The following is a 21,478-nucleotide window of genomic DNA, read 5'->3' as shown; positions in this document are numbered from 1 at the left end:
CTATTTTAATATGACTTAAATACATATAGCATATAGGAGAGATGTCACTTATCTGAGAGCAAGTTGAAGAAGAACAAAATTATTTTTATAGTAAAATAAAATCGAAATGTGTGGTTTTAGTTTGTTACTCATGCTGACTCAACCATTCTAACATGTTGTGTGTTTGTAATTTACAAGCCTGTCTGACACCTTAATGATTTAAATTCTTAATCTTTGTATATATTAAAAAAAAATCAAATCTGGAGCATGTATTAGCAATGATGGCTGGTCTTCCAAATTGCAGTGAGTGAAATTAGACCTGACCAAGCGTCTATCTTCCATTCCAGTATCTGCCTAAGGGTGTTTTTCAGATAAGACAAACATGCAGTCTGTCTGACTCTGGCTCTGAGATTGCCGGGCCTTGCTGCCTCCTCATCAGTGAAATTGCAACCTGAAGTCAGCAGTTTCTATACTTAAAATCTAGTTTACCCACAAACTGCCTATATGTATACCCTTTATTAAAGCTAGCTAAAGACTGTAGAACAGGGGTCGGCAACCTTTCAGAAGTGGTGTGCCGAGTCTTCATTTATTCACTCTAATTTAAGGTTTTGTGCGCCAGTAATACATTTTAACGTTTTTAGAAGGTCTCTTTCTATAAGCCTATAATATATAACTAAACTATTGTTGTATGTAAAGTAAATAAGGTTTTTAAAATGTTTTAAGAAGCTTCATTTAAAATTAAATTAAAATGCAGAGCCAACCGGACTGGTGGCCAGGACCCGGGCAGTGTGAGTGCCACCAAAAAATCAGCTCACGTGCCGCCTTTGGCAAGAGTGACATAAGTTGCCTACCCTTGCTGTAGAAGGAAAGTCAGCTGAGCTGGAGAGGCCTGGGATGGGAATATCAGTAGCTCCACAACATGCTTCCTGTAGACCTCTGGCATCTCTAACAGGCTTGGAGGATTCTCCTCCTGTTTCATGTGTGCCATAAGGGGAACATTAAAAGACCGCTGTAGAGTTTCATGGGTTCTTCCTTTCAGTGAGCTTTAGTGCCAAAGTCCTTTTTTCCCCCTTACTCTGTTACAAATTGAGTGAAAGTGGGGATGTTATGATCTTCATAATGGTTTAGAGAAGAATCTGCATTCAGAATATTCCACACACTTGTGGTCCTTGTTAAGCAGAAGAATAAGCAGTACAGGCTCCCTAATAAGATCAGTATAGACCTAATATTTAGTGTTCCTAGAAAATTATCTTCTATCCTTTCCGTAGTCAAGTAATAGGGGGATATTAGACTGGAAAAGATAGTATGCAGACTAAGCTAGTCATAGCTGAACTTGATGTTACAACACAGTAATGTTATTTCCAGGGGCTGTATTTACAGAATTGCGAAAGAGCAGGCAGCTAAAGATATTGGTATTGTTCCTAAATAATTTGGTAAACTAGTCTTTATTGTTTAATTAAGAAAATTATTACACAGGATTCCATGAAACTGGTGGCAAATGCAGTGAGCTTCTCTGACAGTCTGAAGAGCCTTACTGCTGTGCCTTGATGTATAATTCACAGATAAATAGAAGTGCATCACTCCTTTTTTTAGGTAGTGGAGTCCTTAATGATAGTCTGATTTAACATCATTGGAGTATAAATTCATCTTCTCACTACTTAATGCCTAATATATTTGGTTCAGCAATAATATTTCCCTTCCCCCCACCTCCTTATCTTTGGATAATTCTTTGTCTTGTGCTGTTTGCTTCTCCGGAAAGGAAAGCTTTTAGAATCTGCATTCTATTTTGAGTGATTGCACATGTCAATTCCACTTCAGGTGTGTGTGCTCTTAGTGCACTAGAGTTGAAGACTTTTCTGCTCCACTCCCTCCTCAGTTCCTTTTTACTACCCAGGATCAGTAGTGGAAGTTGATCAACTTGCTACTATAAGTTTTCTCTCACTCCAGGGGATTGATTTCCCTTCTGTAAATAAAGTACTTGTTAGAGTAGCTTTTCTTCGTTATTTCTATTACAACTTTGAGTGTCAGGTTCCTACTATACAAGGGGGACTGTTGACCACTACTGGGGTATGCCTTGGTCTCCAGCCTTTTAAGCCTTGTGCCGGCTGCAAAAAGTCTGTTGATGAGTGATCTTCATTCCAGGTACATAAAGTGCATCGGTCAGGGTCACTTCCAAGACCATCGCCAGATCTGCAGGTACTTCAAGTCCCAGAGAAAAACGATAGAGAAGTGAGACTGTATCACCTCCTCAGGGAGGTCGCCCTGTGTCTACCTTTTGAAACTTCCTGCTTGGGCTGGGCATCAAGGAATTCTACCTTGGGTGATTCCTTCACTGGATATTGTGGAAAGTTGAAAGGAGGAGCCTGTGGTGTCTGGGGATTCTTTGTCTGTCCAGGGTGACTACAGGGCCTACTAAGAGTAACTAAAGAGAGTAGCTCCTGAACCACCTCAACCTGAATATCAAGTGAGGCAGAGTCCCCACAGGCTGGTAGGCATACTACATATATATGGTAGGATCTTCTTGAGTGGCGCTGCCTATAAATTAAGTCATTCTAGAGTGCACAAAATATTTGTGGCAAATGCCATCTTCTCTGCCTCCAACAGCGAAGAAGTCTGAGGGAATCTACCATGTCCCTTCTCAGGGCTATGAATGTTTTTAAACCTGCCAGGTTCCTTAACTGTCTCAGCAGTGAATAAAAGAAAGATCAGGGACAGTCTTCTTCTACCCCAGAAGACAAAGACAGAAAGAGACTCTACCTTTTTGGTAGAAAGATTTATTTCACAGCTAGTTTACAATATTGTATCTTTCTAACCAGCAAGTCTTAATGGCCAGATACAAATTCTCCCTTTCAGGCAATGTATTGAAGTGCTCAGACAAGTTGCTGGAGGAGGCCAGGCAGGAGTTGCAGGCCATCTTAGAATAGGGCAAACTGATGGCTAGGACCTTTCCGTGGGCTGCCTTAGATGGTGCAGATTTGGCAGCCAGAGCCAAGGCACCTGCAGTAAATGAAACCATGGACATCTGTGCATAATCATTGGGTCTCCTGAAGGAGGTCTGGTCCAGCAGACTATCCAGCAACTTCACCTTTGAAGGTCCTACCCTCTTCTCACAGAAGACTGATCAGAAACTCCATAGTCTGAAGTATTCAAGGGCCACACTGAAACTTTGGGAATTTACATTCCTTTCCCTAAAGGAAAGCAATTCTTTGTACAGTGTCTCCAGAGATACCAGCTCTTTCCACCAAGGCAGCCTTGAAAACTCCAAGAAAAGCAGTGGAGGGGACCACCACAGGAAGAGACTTCCACTTCCTCAGTTTTCTTCCATAGTAGGTTCTTTGGACAGTCTGGAAATCCAGGCAGCCTGTTTGACTGTTTTACTGTGGACAGTATCAAATCATTATGTCCCAGTTTCTCCCTTCCCTGTTGTTCCAACAGGTTATCTCACTTCCTATTTGCTTGGGCCCATATCATGATAGATCGATTGGGTGCTAAGTACTGTGGAACAGGGATTTATTTCCACCCTCCTTCAACATCCCTTTTCAGGGACCACTCTCAAGAGGTTGTCCTCCTCCAGGAGGTCCAGTCTCACCTTCGTTTGGGAGCTATAGAAGAGGTTCCCTTCTTCACATTACTTCTTGATCTCAAAGGAGGTCTCAGACCCATCGTAGACCTCTAAAATATGAACAAATGTATAAGAAAACAAGGGTTTGTATGAGCACCCTAACCTCCATCATACCCTTCCTGGATCCTGATGACTTAAAGGATGCATATTTCCATGTGGCTATCCATCAAAGCCACAGGAGATTGCTAAGATTTCTGGTCAACACAACCTGTTGTTAGTTTGCAGTCCTGCTCTTTGCCCTGTTTTCTGCCCTGCAAGTATTTACAAAAAGGCATGGCATAGTGGCTGCATCCTTAAGAAAATCAGGAGTGCAAGTATTTCCTTACCTGAATGACTGGCTGGTATGAGGTAGATACAGACTCCAAGTAGAACTCAGTTTATGCAGGATCCAGTCCCTCTTATTGATCAACAAGGACAAGTCAGTCTTCTCCCCAGTTCAGAGAACAAAATTTATATGGGCGATCCTAGATTCTACAGTAACCAAAGTGTTCCTACATCAAGCCAAATTCCAGAGAATGTTTAACATTTCCGCAGATCTCAAAGCCCATCTAATCACAACAGTAAGAAACTGCCTCAGACTACTGGGGCATATGGCCTCCTGCACATATGTAGTTTGGCACGCTGGACTTTTGTCTCAGGAAATTGCATAATTGGTCAAAGACTGGGTATTCTCTGGCTCATCACCACTGGACATGCTGATTTGAGTTCCTGCATGAGTACTAGTCTCAAGAGGTCATCTAGTCCAGTCACCTGCACTCATGGCAAGACTAAGTATTATCTAGACCAGTGGCTCTCAACCTTTCTAGACTACTGTATCCCTTTCAGGAGTCTGGTTTGTCTTGTGTACCACCAAGTTTCACCTCCTTTTAAAAACTACCTCCTTACAAAATCAGACACAAAAATACAAAAGTGTCACAGCACACTATTACTGAAAAATTGCTTACTTTCTCATTTTTATCATATAATTATAAAATAAATCAGTTGGAATATAAATATTGTACTTACATTTCAGTGTATAGAGCAGTATAAACAAGTTGTATGAAATTTTAGTTTGTATTGACTTCGCTAGTGTCTTTTGTGTAGCCTGTTGTAAAACTAGGCAAATATCTAGATGAGGTGATGTACCCCCTAGGAAGACCTCTATGTATCCCCTGGTTGAGAACCACTGATCTAGACTATCCCTGACTTGTGTTTGTCTAACCTGCTCTTAAAAATCTCCAATGACGGAGATTCCACAACCTCCCAAGCAATTTATTCCAGTGTTTAACCACCCTGACAGTTAGGAAGCTTTTCCTAATGTCCAACCTAAGCCACCCTGGCTGCAATTTAAATTGCTTCTTGTCCTGTCTTCCAGGGTTAAGGAGAACATTTTTTCCCTTCCTTCTTGTAACAGCCTTTTCTGAACTTGAAAATTGTTATCATGTCACCTCTCAGTCTTCTCTTCTCCAGACTTGACTTTAACCCATTTTTTTCAATCTTCCCTCATAGGTCATGGGTTTTTTTTTTTTTTTAGACCTTTAATCATTTTTGTTTTCTTTTCTGGAGTTTCTCCAGTTTGTCCACATCTTTCCTGAAATGTGGTGTCCAGAAGTGGACACAGTACTCCTATTGAGACCTAATCAGTGCGGAGTAGAGTGGAAGAATTACTTCTCGTGTCTTGCTTATAATGACTCCTGCTAATACAGCCCAGAATGATGTTTGCTTTTTTTGCAACAGTGTTACACTGTTGACTCATATTTAACTTGTTGCGCAGTATGACCCCCAGATCCCTTTTTACAGTATTCCTTCCTAGGCTATCTCTTCCCATTTTGTATATATGCAACTGATTGTTCCTGCGTAAGTGGAATACTTTACATGTTTCTGTATTGAATTTCATTCAGTTTACTTCAGACTGTTTCTCCAGTTCTTCCAGATCAGTTTGAATTTTAATCCTATCCTCTCAAGCACTTGCAACCCCTCCAGCTTGGTATCGTCCGCAAACTTTGTAAGTGTACTCTTTATGCCATTGTCTAAATCATTGATGAAGATATTGAACAGATTTGGACTCAGAACTGATCCCTGGGGGACCCCACTTGATATGCCCTTCCAGCTTGACTGTGAACCACTGATAACTAGTCTCTGGGAATAGTTTTCCAACCAGTTACCCACCCACCTTATAGTAGCTCCATCTAGGTTGTATTTCCCTAGTTTATTTATGAGACGGTCATGTAAGACCATATCAAAAGCCTTACTAAAGTGAAGATATACCACATCTACCGCTTTCCTCCTATGCACAAGGCTTGTTAACCTGTCAAATAAAGCTATTAGGTTTGTCATCTTGGACTAGTGGATGCATTTGGCCAATGAGAGTATGGGAGAGAGTTCACTTTGGCTCTCTCTTACCCACACTGGTTCTAGTTAAGGATGTTTCTTCTCTAGGTTGGGGAGCTCACCTACAAAACCTACCAACTCAAAGTCTGTGATCTCATGAAGATTTGGCTGTCCACATAAATGTGTGGATGTGTGGGCTGTTCATCTGGCCTGTTGGGCTTTTCTCCCATCACGGTGGAGAGGCTACATGTTCTCATGGACAACACTGTGGCAATTCTAAATGAATATGTAGGGAGGGGCTGTATCAGACCATCTCTGTCAAGAGGCAATACATCTTTGGGAGTTTGGTATTGCCTGTGCAATACATCTCAAAGCCTCCCACCTTCTTTGTGTTCTTAGTATCTTGGTGGATCGCTTGAGCAGATCATTCAACAGAGATTATGAGTGGCCTCTTAGTTCAGATAACGTGAGATTCATTTTTCAAACTTGGGGGCGGGGAATTACTCACATAGACCTGTTTTCTATTTGCCTCAACAGAAAGTGCCTAGTTTCTTGTTCCAGAGTAAGGTGACCAGATGTCCCGATTTTATAGGGACAGTCCCGATATTTGGGGCTTATTTTTATATGGGCTCCTATTACCTCCTCACCCCGTCCCGATTTTTCATACTTGCTATCTGGTCACCCTATTCCAGAGGAGCTCACAATCCGGGATTTCTGATTGATGCTTTTGTACTTTCTATGGAAGATGAACTGGTGTATGCCTATCCTCCCAGTCTACTCCTTCCCATGGGGGTGTTCAGGTTTAATTTAGATCATGCTTGCATCATCTTTATATTACCAGCTTGGCCTTAACAGCATTGGTTCTCCAGTCTGCTGAGCCTCTCTGCTAGGACTCTTTTGACACTACCTCCAGAACTCAAGCTGAGCTCCCAGGACCATGGTCACTTGCTATATCCCAACCCAGTTGCTCTCCATCTGATGGCCTGGATGCTCTGTGGTTAACACCTCAAGAGTGAAGTGTTCAGAGAATGTGCAGAACATTCAGCTGAACAGTAGGGAGCCAACTACTAGATACATTTACCCATTGAAGTAGAACTGATTCTCCTTTATGGTGAAAACAGAATGGTGATTTTCACCACTCCTGGCCTCTCCAATATATTTTGAACTGTTTGTTCCACCTGAAACAACAAGACCTATTGATTTAGTTCTGTCAGAGTTCATCTGGCAGCTGTGTCCAGCCATCAATCGCAGGCTGCTTAGTGTTTTTGAATGTTATGTCAGTCAGATTCTTAAAGCATTTGGTCAGGGGTTCTCTCCATGTGATGGATCCCATTCCTCCTTGGCACTTAGATCTGGTGCCACAAGTTTTGATGGTTCTGCCTTTGAACTGATGGCTGCAGGCTCTTTACTGCAACTTTCTCTGAAAGAAGTATCCTTACCTCCAGAAGAAGGGTGGTGGAGTATGAGCATTGGTAGCTGACCCTCCTTACGCATTTTTTTTGTATGGATGAGGTATGTGTACCTCTACATCTGAAATTCCTGACTATAGTAGTATTGGAATTCTACTCCAATCAAGCCATATACTTAATGACTTTCTTTCCTAAGTCCCATTCTCATCAGGATGAGGAGAGGCTCCATACCTTAAATGTTAGAAGGGTGATGGCTTTTTACTTGGATAGGACTAGATAGTCTTTTAGATAAACAGCTGGGATGACTGTCTGTTGTGGGCAGGATGAAAGGTCTTTCAGTCTCAAAGCAGAGGATTGCATCCTGGATTTTGTCCTGCATATGCCTGTGCTATGACGTTGCCAATATACCCTCTCCAAGCAGAGTGGTAGCATGATCTATGAGATCTCAAGTAACTATAGCTGACATTTGTAGAGCTGCAATTAGTAGTTATCGGTACATACTTTTACTACTCATTACATTATATCTCAGCATTCTGGAGATGCCACATTTGGATGAGTAGTTCTTCAGTCCTTGTTCAGGTAGACTGTGAAACAGACCTCTGGTTTGAACTGCTTGTGAGTCACCTGAAGTGGAATGGATATGTGCAATCAATTGAAGGAAAACATGCTTGCTAACTCTGTTCTGTTACTGTTTTTTTAGATGTATTATACGTGTCTATTCTATGACCCACCTTCCTATCTGTCAGAGTCTGTTCGGTCAGAGGGAACTGAGAAGGAAGTCTGAGGTGGCACCCCACTTTATACCATCATGCAGCAGCATGAGGAAGTGCCACTCTGACAGGTACCGTTAAGGGAAAAAAGAATCTGACTCTGCAGTTGGCATGCACACACCTGAAATGGAATGGGCATGTGTAACACATTTTGAAAGACAACAGTTACAGAACAGCTTAGTAACTTTTTTTTTTTTTTTTTTACCAGTCAGTCATGTCAGATTTTGAAGAAACAACAATATATGTACAGTTCTAGTAAAGGCTGAAAGAACTTATCTGGACCTAGAACTAAAGTAAATGAATTTTTAGCGGTTCAGAATTATTTAACATGGAGACATTTGCTTTTACATTATAAGCAGACTGTCAAACTTAGTATGCATAGCCTTGGAAGAAACTTACCTGCGTATATTATAGTTCCTATTCACTAGTGGTACTGTGGAGTCGGCTTAATTTTAGCTTGGTGATATTTATATGAACCTCCATCAAGAGGGTTGATAGTAGCAGAGGCAGTCTCTGGGTGGAAAGGAGAGTGAATTGCCAAAGAAGAGATTTTTCTTTTGTGTCCTACAATAGGGTTAGAAAAACTGCAGCTAATAAACTCTTTCTAATTAGCAAGTAGAAACCCTAAAAACTTGCTGGGATTGCTGATTGTATAGTAGTCTGAGGCCTTTATAATCAATTAGGAGTTATCTCTGATTCTCCTAGTTTAGGAGTTACTGGAGAGAAGGAGGAGAACTAGGTTAACCTACTACTAATGGTGCTGGAACAGAAAAGACCTGGTTCACAAATGTCTCCTGCATTGCCTGCAAGGTTCTTTTTGCATAAATACCAGTGAAAGACCTTCTCTGAGAAAGTGAAGGCCATCCTGGCTCAGGTTATGGTCTAGCTCATGGGTAGGCTTTATTAAATCCAGAATATTCATCATAAACACACGGATTCACCGTTGTCTTGGTTAAATCACTTAACCTCTTTTGTTTCCCCATATGTAAAATGTGGATAAATACATGTCTATCATGGGTGCTCTGAGGCTTGCTTAGCTTTTGCAATACTCTTTCAGGTCTTATGGTAGGTTCTCTAGAAATGCAAAGTAGAAGAACATATAAATATGGCATTTTAAAGCATGAATTTTGCAGCAGTGGGCAGTGAATTTGATTTATTTCTTAAGCTGTAAACCACCTTCTGAGTTCATAGACCCTGGTGGACAGAGACACAAATAAACAGAAAGGCAGCTACGTTCATAGTGTCTATTCTAAAAATGCAGCTGAATATATTTACCAAATGAAGAGCAAAATCAGGCTATATTTATGTTTCTAATAGTATCTTGTAATAAAAGCTTGTTTTTAATTCTTATCTAGTTTGCTGTCCTGTAAGTTTCCTGTATCTTATTATTTTAGTGTAACATTTATTTAACTAGACTACTTAAAAAAAAATCTGATCTGTCCAGTCATTTGTCCTGTGGTTTAGATTGGCTCCTCTGATTAAATAAATATACAATTTTTAAAAATTACTGTCTGTGTGCAGCGTATGTAGAAATACTACTTCTAACAGAATGTAGAATTGAGAGCGTTCCCTTTTTTAATTTTTTAAAAACAAAATGTAGACTCAGATTACATTTTGGATGCTGAATCCTAATAATTGCTTTGTTTTGGGCATTCATTTATGTAAATATAGTACATTGACAAGTCTGTAAACAAAGTAATAATAAACTAAGCATAGCATTTAGGAATTTGGCATTGTTGTGTTTTGAGAAGTGTAACCTTTAAATCTACATAAACTTCTCTGCCTTTTACTTCTGCTGTGTTCGTAGATTCCAGAAGGGCTTCGTGTATGGACTTCCTGCCATGGAGGTAGCAGAATATTCAGCAGAAGGTAAAGAGGAGTGCTGCCTTCTGGTGTCATTGTATGTTTGCTGGGGTGCCTGGCATTGTGTGGTGATCTATTAGAAAGAAGGAACCATATATACAAAAAGTGCAGTGGTGTTGAAAAATGTAAATCGGACAGTGACGTTCTGGTAATCCAAACTTTGTGTAAAATTATTTGCATAAATTAAAGTTCTAGTGGGACGATGAAGGACTGCAAATGCTCCTTCCCTGAAAACTGAAGTGATTAGAACTTATTTTCAAGATTAAAAGTATAGAAACAAAGTGCTAAGTATAATACTTTTTCAAGGATGTCCGTTGTGCTTACTGTGAGATACTTCCTGCTTGCCCTAACTCCTGTTCTGTTGTGTAGGAAAGACTGCCACTTGCTCCAGGATTGGGCTGAATACTTCGGATCTGGCCTGTCATCTTTCTCACCGATGTTAAATGTGGATTCTTGATATCTCGAGGGCTTTAACATTTCCTCTCCATTTGCATCTCAATCACGTCCCATACCTCTAGCTCTATTTTCAAGGCTTCTTACATGCTGAAATACCTTAGCCAAATACATTTTTGGCCAAAGCTTGAGTTCTCTTGTGAGACTTTCTTTTCTGTTGAGGCTGCCATCACCTTATTTAGGTCTTGGCTGTTAGCTTCAAGGAAAGATGGAAGTAGCTGATCCAAAGCTGTAACTACTATATATGAAAGGCACAGATTATTTACTTTCTATATTAAAAGAAGAATGATCTTTGTCTCATTAGATATAGCTCTGAGTGCTAAGTGATTAAACAGGTGTTTGCACCCTTGGGAAGAATAATTCTAGGCTGCAGTCCTTTAAAGCAGAGCTTTGTTTAAAAATTGGTCATTAGGATCTCCTCATGAGAGATCCATCTTAATGTCCCTACGATCTCCAATTGTTATAAATTCTGTTGCCCTCTGCCTTTGTTTTGTTTTCAATTTTATATTGAAAGTAAATGTTGTGCACTTTTTTCCAGGTCATCGATGTATAAAGTGAATAAGATCTCTCCTAAAATAGATACAACTCTTGTCATCTGAGTGGTGTTCTGGTTGTGTTTGATTTTCTTAAACCATGGAAAATAAGTTTCTGGCATGTCTTCCACTTTTTTTTTTTCTAATTTTTAGATTTTTAAAGGCTATTATACTTGACAGGCATGTGTTGAAGTACAGTTTAATAAAATCTTAAGTATGTTCTTCATAGGTAGTGTATTCCGTTAGTGACAAATCCTACTATCACCTCCACAGGTATGCCGGCTCATGCTGGTAGTGGAACTGGAATGGTTTCAATGTAGAGGAGTTCAAGGGCAGAATGCTGTGAGGCATTGCAATGCATGGGTACTCCCTGTGTGCTATGGAGCCTAGGACTCTTCACAGCAGGGCTCTTTCTGCACCACCCTACAGGGGAAGATTGGGAGCCAGGTCAGAACATGTAACTTCATAGATCTATCAGCCATTCTTCCTCGTACACTTCTGAAACACTGACCCCACACTAGCAACTGTTAGGCCATGCTGCTGCTGCTGCTGTTCTGCCACTCTTCATATGGGGAGGATTCTTCCCTTCCCCAGCCTTCAAGGAACTAGTTAACATACAAGCCAGCTACTCTGCTCTTAAATGCTTTGTCCAGTCTTGTTTAAAATGTCTCAAGTGGGGATGGAGTCTTCCACTGAAGTGGTTATTTAACAGTCTGAGATCAGATTTTCAAAGCGTTGGCTTTGATAGACTGAATTTTCTTTCCATTTTATCTCATTCTGTTTATACCTTCCTACCTTACGTAATTCTCTATATTTGTTGTTTACATTTTCATATGTTAATAGATGGCTGGAATCGATTCTCTTTAATCATTTAACAAAATTGTAAACTTTTCAGACTCCATTCCATCACATCCAGTATGGAAATACTGTTTGACAACACCCCTCCGCCCCCAAAAACTTTCACTCCTACTAGGAGTAGTGAGAGGTCTCGTGGCCATGCCAAGTATCTTGTCATTTTTCTTCTGAACTCTTTCCTTGCATATTTAAAAAAGTTTTCTTTTCTCCATTTGCTTTCCCTTTTCTCTACTTTTCTGATTTTGTTGCACTTAGCTTCATTTTGAGATGTTTCAAATTTTCTTCTGCACCTGATATTTTATACTTTGCATATGAATTGTATTTTTAATCTATGGATTCATGCATTTAACATCTCTTGAAGTGTTCTAATGGTTGCTTAGGCATACATTGCCTGCCTTGTCTTCCTGCTTAAATTCATATCTGGAAACAATTTTGAAGTTTGAAGAACTAGGGCTAGGTATGTAGGTACTATGGATTGAATTGCAATAAGAAGGTAGAGTGTAACTATATCAAAGCCACTACCTAAGTAGCTGAACTTCTGCCTTCTTTGTTTGGCACAGTTACTATTCCCAACATAACAAATAAGGAATTTCTGAGATAAGTGAGCAAAGGAAAGACTTGCCTTCTTCAGGCATTCCATTTGGAGATAAGAATAGGAAATCTGGTCTCATTGAGTTGGCACTGTGACTGTGAAAGTATTTGGGACTGGGAGATAACCATCAGTAGCTGTAGAAACCATTGGGGAAGACCTTATTTTACAATGTCTGCAATACTGGGGTGTGTGAGACCTAATGTTGGCAATAGACCACTGTTGGGTACATAGTTATGAGTCTATATCCAAGGACTTGCCTAGACAGGTGTTTCCCCTGTGATCACTGTCTTCATGATATTTCATTGAAGGGGCTGTGTGGTCTCTGCTAAAAACTAAGAACCTGCTGGTTGTCACGGTTGTTGTGGGATGTATGCATGGAAAATATTTTATGCTCCAAAGCTGCTGGAAGTGAAATTTCAATTGTGGCAAGATTTTCTCAGAGCCAACTCAATCAACAATGAGAACAATTGACATTGTTGGACCCAGCCTAGCTAAGTGTTTATAGGCTAGACAAGGGGCGGGCTTGGGCCATTACAAAGCACAACAGAGCCCCAGAAAAAAAGACCTTGACTAGCCTGCAGAGGGAAAGAATGGACTTGTAGCGCCCAGAATGAGATGTTTGTGTTGCCAGCAGCTGATAGCCTTGGGCGAGAGGGCACAGACAAGCCTTCTTCCTGCTGTAAGTTGGCAGTAGATTCACCTTGTACCCCTTGGTAACCCCAAAAGTGTAAGTGTGGATAAGAGCTAACTGGCTGATGCACTTCTTGGGTAAGACTTAATTCATTTTGGGGACAATACAGAGAGTCTGAATATATGCCTTTATTTGCCTTTTGATACTCATGTTTGAAATCTAGGAGTCTTGTTGCATTAAGGGCTGCTTTTGTCTGTCCAAAAAGTAGCTGAAAACGAGAACTTTTATCTTTCATTGGAAAGGTTGCATCCTGCTTCTCAATCAGATGCATATCTCCTCACCATTATTTGCGCTCATTATTTCCATATGGGACTATGACTGTGTGCTCTTCCCGGGGCTATACTTGAGAGCCACTTTGAAACGTTAGCTAGTGTCCAATATGGCTACTTGTTGAGCAGTGTTTCATTCATGAAGTATATTATACCTGTGCTCCAAAGATTGCACTGGGTTTCCAGTTCATTTCCGGATGCAGTCCAGAGTCTTGGTTTTGATCTATTAAGAACATAAAGAGGGGTTTATAATTTATGTTCTAAATATCTTGGTGATCACATTTCTGCTTATGCTTTACATCTATAGTTGAGAGTAGATTGTGATGTTGAGGCAAACAATTGGTAGATTTAAAAGTCACTACTGACAGTATAGTATTCTCATTGAAGAACCCTGGACTCTAGGATTCTGGTGTGGGGGGGGGAGAAGCTGCTCTGCTTTCAGAACTGGGTAGCCGGAGAGCGTTGTCTGCTGGCCAGGTTCCCAGCTCTGAAGGCAGCACCACTGGAGAAATAAGCGTGGCATAGTATGGCATTGTCACCCATACTTCTCTGGTGCTGCTGGAGATGGCGCTGCCTTTAGAGATGGGTGCCTGGCTAGCAGCCGCTGATCTCTGCTCTGCCTTCAGAGCTGGGCGATTATATGTACTTGTGTGGTTGGGGAAGGGGCGTAAACTACTACAAATACAAAGAAGGGGTGTTTGATCACATAAGTTTGAGAGCCACTGTTTTAGCTGGTGAACGGTGTCTGTTAGAGCTTGCATTGGGAGCATAATCCTCTAGAGCAGTCCGTTAATGCAGATAGTTAATCGTGATCTTGTTATACAGGTTGAACTATATTTAATGATATCCAAATTAAGCCTACTTGAATTCAAACTGAGGCCATTATAATATATGTGAAACATACTCTGAATAGTATAGATAAAGTAGTATCAGAGATTACAGCAATGGATTAATTGTCAAGTCTTTCTGATTTCTGTTACAGACACCATGGTCTTGGGCAGGTCTCTTCTCTGTCAACTTATCTGTAATATGCTTTCTAATTCTTGAAGTATTGTGAGGCTTAGTACTAAAATCCTCTGAAATGTGTTAAGGGAAGTCTTATGTTCTTCTGAGATGAACATTTTGAAAGTAGACTTGTTTTTGGACTTGTTTGAGGAAAATGCAAAGTGAAAGTGGCACCAGGAAGAAAGCATAAAGTTGCATTTTGCTTTTCTGCAAGGAGTACTTTATTTGGAAATAAACAATTTTTTCCTTCCACTGTAAATTAAGAAATATTAACCTTGAAGACTTTCAGAACTAGGTTTTGCCTAGTGAAGGAGAGAAACTGTTCAAGGTGAGAGATCACCTCATACACTACACCTGGTGTGGCATTTTACAATAGAAAGAGCCTCCTATCTATCACTTGCTGGGATTGAAGGCTTTTGCATCTGGATGTTTCCCATGGCAGTTTGCAAAGTCTGGAGCCAGGAAAGTTTCAAGCCAGGATACAAGTCTCATGTAGTTCAGCTTGTTGTAATGCTTTTATTTTTCAGAAAATAACAAGGTTGATAACACTTCTGGAACCAGAATACCGGTAATACGAAAATAGTCCCTTAATACCCATAGCCTTGAATATGAGAATTTTAAAATTTCATAAATGAAAATACACCTCTACCTTGATATAACGCTGTCCTCGGGAGCCGAAAAATCTTACCGCATTATAGGTGAAACCACATTATATCGAACTTGCTTTGATCCACCAGAGTGCGCATCCCCCCCCCCCCCCCGAGCACTGCTTTACCGCGTTATATCCAAATTTGTGTTATATTGGGTCGCGTTATATTGAGGTAGAAGTGTATCTAATAGCTGCAACAGCAGACATTTTAAAACAATGCTTTGTTTTTGGAAGATCATTGGATGGAATTACTTGTGTTGTAACCAGCTAAGGGAGAAACTTGTCTGTTAGTGAAAACAACTCTTATCTGATTTGTTGTTAATAGTCAAAGGTCTGTGTATGAATAAGTTGCCATCTTTTGGATTGCCCAAAAACTGCAGAACTACAGAATAAGGGCCTCTTACATGACTCTTCAGATTTATGGAGTGTATTATAAAGATAGTTCTTGTGCCTCTCTTTTAATGAAAACTGCACTCATATTCTTCCTCTGATATAGATCTCACAACACTATCATGGATATTTATACTGTGCTATTCCTACAGGGATACCAATATACTTGACTCTTAAGCTTATTACATAATTCACTAGAACTTTCTTGTGTGTATACTGTAGCATCACACATTCAAATACATTTAAAAAAAAAAGTTTTGGTCACTAAAGATCAGGCAGTGTGTTTACATATTGTTTTCTTTTATCGAACCTCAACATTTAAAAGCATGGAAATGGCTAGCTAAGAATGTTTGCATGGACAATTTAAGATTTCTTATCTAGTATACAGAACTATGTATTTCATCACGGTGCAACAGTCTTCACGGACTCATGGAATGTTGGGATTTTTTAAATGGCTTTTGTCTGAAAGAATACTGATACATGGGAAATAATAGAAGCTAAAATATATCAGTTGGCTGTAGTTTTTTGGTGAAGTACTCAAAACAGCTGTTTCTTGATAATGTGTATAAAATAGGAGAAGTGCAAAACTAGTCTGATAAAACTATGAATATGGATTTGCATTTCAGGCTGAAGAATTTAGCGTTAATGTGTACATATGTAATTTTTCTTAAGAAAAGTTGTTTATATTTTGAAATTACTGAAAATAATATTTTGTGTGAGTTAACATTATGGTAATATATATGACGGGTTTGGTCACCGAGACCCCCTTGGGTGCTGAAACTACCTCTGAGCCAGTTTTCCCTGTCAGCTTGGGACTCCAGAACCCTGTCTTGTTGAGCCAGACATGCAAGCCTGCTGCAACACAGACCCAGGGTCTGAACCACGTCCCCAAAGCTGCAGGCTTTAACCAAAGACCACTCAGCAGGTACTCCTGTCTCCAGCACCCAGACACCCAGCTCCCAGTGGGATCCAAACACCAAATAAATCCGTTCTACTCTGTATAACCCTTATACAGGGTAAACTCATAAATTGTCCACCCTCTATAACACTGATAGAGATATGCAGAGCTGTTTGCTCCCCCAGGTATTAATCACTTACGGTACTCTGGGTTCAATAATAAACAGAAGTGATTTTATTAAGAATAAAAAGGATTTAAGTGGTTCCAAGTAATAACAGACAGAACAAAGTAAGTCACCAAGCAAAACAAAACATGCAAGTCTATGCTTAATACATTTAAGAAACTGAATACAGGTAAAATCTCACCCTCAGAGATGTTCCAATAAGCTTCTTACACAGACTAGACTCCTTCCGAGTCTGGGCCCAATCCTTTCCCCTGGTACAGTTCTTGTTAGTTCCGGCTCAGGTGGTAACTAGGGGATTTCTCATGACCGTAGGCCCCTTTGTTCTTTTCTACCCGCTTTTATATTCTTGGCACAATGCGTGAATACTTTGTCTCACTGTGGGTTACCATCCTTCCTTCTAAATGGAAAAGCACCAGGTTTAAGATGAATTCCAGCATCACGTGACATGTTCATATGTCCTGTGAGACTTCATTACTCACTGGCTGGCACCCTCCTTTACAGGAAGGCTTACAAGTAAACAGCCATTTACAACCAGTTGTCCTAGTTGATGGGGGCCATCAAGATTCTAAGCCACCATTAATGGCCCATACTTTGCATGACTACAATAGGACCTCAAAATTATATTTCGTATTCCTAATTTCAGATACAAGAATGATACATTCATAAAAATAGGATGAATACACTCAGTAGTTTATATACTTTGTAATGATTCCTTACAAGAGACCTTTTGCATAAAGCATATTCCAGTTACATCATATTTACACTTATAAACATATTTCCATAAACGTGGACTGCAACGTCACAGTATACATTTCTTAATACTTGATAGGAATGTCTGTAATATGGGCAGAGTAAGGTTTATTATGTCCTTAATTAGCTATTTCCTTTCTTCTTAGTTACTGGGTTTTGTAAACAAGTTTTTGGGTTTTGGAATTTAAATTTTAAGAACTTTTTTCTATTGTGTATATAGATGAAGGAGGGGCATGGTAGCAGTCTTCAAGCACATAAAAGGTTGTTATAAAGAGGAGGGTGATAAATTGTTCTCCTTAACCACTGAGAGAGATTTAGGTTAGACCAGAGGTTCTCAAACTGTTGGTCGGGATCTCATTTTAATGGGGTGGCCAGGGGCTGAAGCTGAAGCTCCCTGGATGGCGGGGCTCAGGTTACAGGCCCTCTGCCTGGGGCTGAGGCCCTGGGGATTCGACTTTGGCTCCCACACCCGGGACAGTACGACTCAGGCTTTGACTTTGGCCCCCCCGACCTGAGGCAGCAGTGTTTGGGTGGGCTGAGGCTTCGGTTCCCCTATCCTGGAAATAGTGTAGTAATTTTTCTTGTCAGAAGGAGGTCGGGGTACAATGAAGTTTGAGAAGCCCTGAGTTAGACATTAGAAAGAACTTCCTAACTGTCAGGGTAATTAAACACTGGAACAGATTAGCTAGGGAGGTTGTGAAATCTCCATCAGTGGAGGTTTTTAAGAACAGGTTAGACAAACACCTGTTAGGGATGGTCTAGAGATAATACTTAGTCTTGCCTCAATGCAGGAGACTGGATTAGGTGATCTGTTGAGGTTCCTTCCAGTCCTACATTTCTAGGAATCTGTGAAGATAGTTTAAAAAATTTTTAGGGCTGTGGATTAATCGCAGTTAACTCACGCAACTAACTCAGAAAAATTAATCGTGATTAGCAAAATTAATCACGCGTAATCGCAGTTTTAATCACACTGTTAAACAATAGAACACCAATTGAAATTTATTAAATATTTTGGATTTTTTTCTACATTTTCAAATATTGATTTCAGTTACAACACAGAATACAAAGTGTACAGTGCTCACATTATATTATTTTTATTACAAATATTTGACTGTAAAAATAGTATATTTCAGTTCACCCCATACAAGTACCATAGTGGAATCTCTTTATCATGAAAGCGTAACTTACAAATGTAGGGTTTTTTTGTTACATAACTGCACTCAAAAACAAAACAATAAAAAACTTTAGAGCCTACAAGTCCACTCAGTCCTACTTCTTGTTTAGCCAATCGCTAAGACAAACAAATTTGTTCATATTTATGGGAGATAATGCTGTCCGCTTCTTATTTACAATGTCACGTGAAAGTGAGAACAGATGTTTGCATGGCCCTTTTGTAGCTGGCACTGCAAGGTATTTACATGCCAGATATGCTAAACATTTGTATGCCCCATCATGCTTCGGCCACCATTCCAGAGGACATGCGTCCATGCTGATGACGCTCGTTAAAAAAATGTGTTAATTAATTTGTGACTGAACTCCTTGGGGGAGAATTGTATGTTTCCTGCTTTGTGTTTTACCTGCATTCTGCCATATATTTCATGTTATAGCAGTCTCGGATGATGACCCAGCATGTTGTTCATTTTAAGAACGCTTGCACAGCAGATTTGACAAAACCCAAAGAAGGTACCAATGTGAGATTTCTAAAGATAACTACAGCACTCTACCCAAAATTTAAGAATCTGAAGTGCCTTCCAAAATCTGATCAGGATGGGGTGTGGATCGTGCTTTCAGAAGTCTTAAAAGAGCAACACTCTGTTGTGGAAACTACAGAACCCGAACCACCAGAAAAAAAATCAGCCTTCTGCTGGTGGGATCTGACTCAGACAATGAAAATGAATATGCATTGGTCTGCCCTGCTTTGGATTGTTATTGAGCAGAACCTGTCATCCGCATGGATGCATGTCCACTGGAATGGTGGTTGAAGCATGAAGGGACATATGAATCTTTATCACATCTGGCATGTAAATATCTTGTGACGCTGGCTACAACAGTGCAATGCAAATACCTGTTCTCACTTTCAGGTGGCGTAAACAAGAAGCGGGCAGCATTATCTCCTGCAAATGTAAACAAACTTGTTTGTCTGAGCGATTGGCAGAACAAGAAGTAGGACTGAGTGGACTTGTAGGCTCTAAAGTTTTACATTGTTTTATTTTTGGATGCAGTTTTTTGTACATAATTCTACATTTGTAAGTTCAACTTTCATAATAAAGAGATTGCACTACAGTACTTGTATTAAGTGAATTGAAAAATTATTTTTACAGTGCAAATATTTATAATGAAAATAAATATAAAGTGATCACCGTACACTTTGAATTCTGTGTTGTAATTGAAATTAATATATTTGAAAATGTGGAAAACATCCAAAAATATTTATATGAATAGTATTCTATTATTGTTTAACAGTGCAATTAATCACGATTAATTTTTTAAATCATGCAATTAATTGAGATTAATTTTTTTTAATCATTTGACAGCCCTAAAAATAGAATGGATAGGCCACCAGATTATTAAAACAGAAAAGTGAGCATTTCAGGCCAAGCTAATGACGACTCCTGTGGACGGACCTTTGTCTCTTGCATTGTACACCTAACAAGGTTGCTGAATAGTACAGCCAAACTTCACTGTTCAATGCTGGTAAAAATTGCTTAAAAATCATGACAAATGTAAGTGTCTGATCACTGATCAAGGCTAAAGCTCTAGTCTTTGATTCCACAGACAGTGCCTCTGAAGCTTCATGTCTCTGGGCCTCAGTTACCCTGTCTGAAAAAGCGGTTAATGCTTTGCACTTCACATAGAGTTCGTCTGTAGTTATCAAGGTAGCTCAAAAAGATGGGTAAGCGTTTATTATTAACCTTGTTTTACATTTGGCTTAACTAAGTACTGATATCCAAAGCAATTTGTTTGTACTAAGGTACAAGTCTACCACCTCTAAAGTGAGGGTACATCCAGACTACCCGCCGTATTGGCGGGTAGTGATCAATATATCAGGGATCGATATATTGCGTCTCGTCTAGACGTGATATATCGATCCCCGAATGTGCTCCTGTCGACTCCGGAACTCCACCAGGGTGAGAGATGGAAGCGGAGTCGATTGGGAAGCTGCGGCCATCGATCCCGCGCCATGAGAGAGGTAAGTCAAAATAAGATACGTAGACTTCAGCAACGCTATTCCCGTAGCTGAAGTTGCGTATCTTACATCAACACCTTCCCCCCCCTCCCCAGTGTAGACCAGCCCTAAGGAATCCCTTCTTGGCTCTGTCAATGTAACTTCTGACAATCTACTTAAATTCAGTTCCTCAGCTTCCTCATCTGAAAAATGGATCTGTGTACATTCCCCCTAGGCTAAAGTACTGTTTTTTTTTGTTTGATTTTTTTTTTTGGGTGGGCGGGGGACACACAGATGGAGTCAGTTACTTCAGTAGATTCTAAAATTTCTTTTCACTCTTAAAAGTAGCCCTGCCCAGTTCTGAAATAGTCTCAATTTTTGTTGCCAGCTACTATTAGGGCTATGGAATGGCTGACATATGAGGCGAGATTAATAAGACTGGGACTTTTCAGCTTGGAAAAGAGATGACGGGGGGAGGGGTATATGATAAAGGTCTATAGAATCATGACTGGTGTGGAGAAAGTAAATAAGGAAGTGTTTTTTCACACAACGCACAGTCAACCTGTGGAACTCCTTGCCAGAGGATGTTGTGAAATCAAAGACTATAATCGGGTTCAAAAAAGAACTAGGTAATTTCATAGAGGATAGGTCCATTAATGGCTATTAGCCAGAATGGGCAGGGATGGTGTCCCTACTCTCTGTTTGCCAGAAGCTGGGAATGGGCGACGGGATAAATCACTTGATGATTATCTGTTCTGTTCATTCCCCCTGGGACACCTGGCACTGGCCACTGTCAGAGGCAGGATACTGGGTTAGATGGACCTTTGGTCTGACCCAGTATGGCCGTTCTTATGTTCTTGTGTTCTTATCTGTCTTTTTGCAATCAGTTTTACTGACAGAAAATCGGGTCTTGTTTTCAATAATGGCAATTTCTTAAACGTTTTTAACTCCTGCCCTTGAAAACTGCCTCTTACACAAGTCCCAAGTAAAAAGTTACCTGTGTTTTCAAACTTTGTAATCTTTCATTTGATTTAAGGGACATAAACTTGCACTTTACCCCCCACCCCCCCAAATAATAAAAAATCTGAAG

The 21,478-nt window shown here is 40.1% G+C and overlaps 1 protein-coding gene across 2 annotated transcripts in view; it reads left to right on the top strand.

Moving 5' to 3' along the window:
• Positions 1-21,478, top strand: part of CDK19 (cyclin dependent kinase 19) — a 207,931-nt gene that overhangs the window by 19,063 nt on the left and 167,390 nt on the right. Inside the window, exon 2 of one of the 2 annotated variants that reach the window (XM_045008620.1) lies at positions 9,898-9,959. The exons of the other annotated variant lie outside the window; for it this stretch is intronic. Coding sequence (XP_044864555.1) covers positions 9,898-9,959 — 62 coding nt within the window. The remainder of the gene's footprint in view (positions 1-9,897; positions 9,960-21,478) is intronic. 2 annotated transcript variants of the gene reach the window in all.

This window comes from Mauremys mutica, chromosome 3, assembly GCF_020497125.1.
Source record: "Mauremys mutica isolate MM-2020 ecotype Southern chromosome 3, ASM2049712v1, whole genome shotgun sequence".
NCBI lineage: Eukaryota > Metazoa > Chordata > Testudines > Geoemydidae > Mauremys > Mauremys mutica.
Note: the sequence above shows the minus strand (reverse complement) of the source record. Positions and strands in the feature narration are given on the sequence as shown.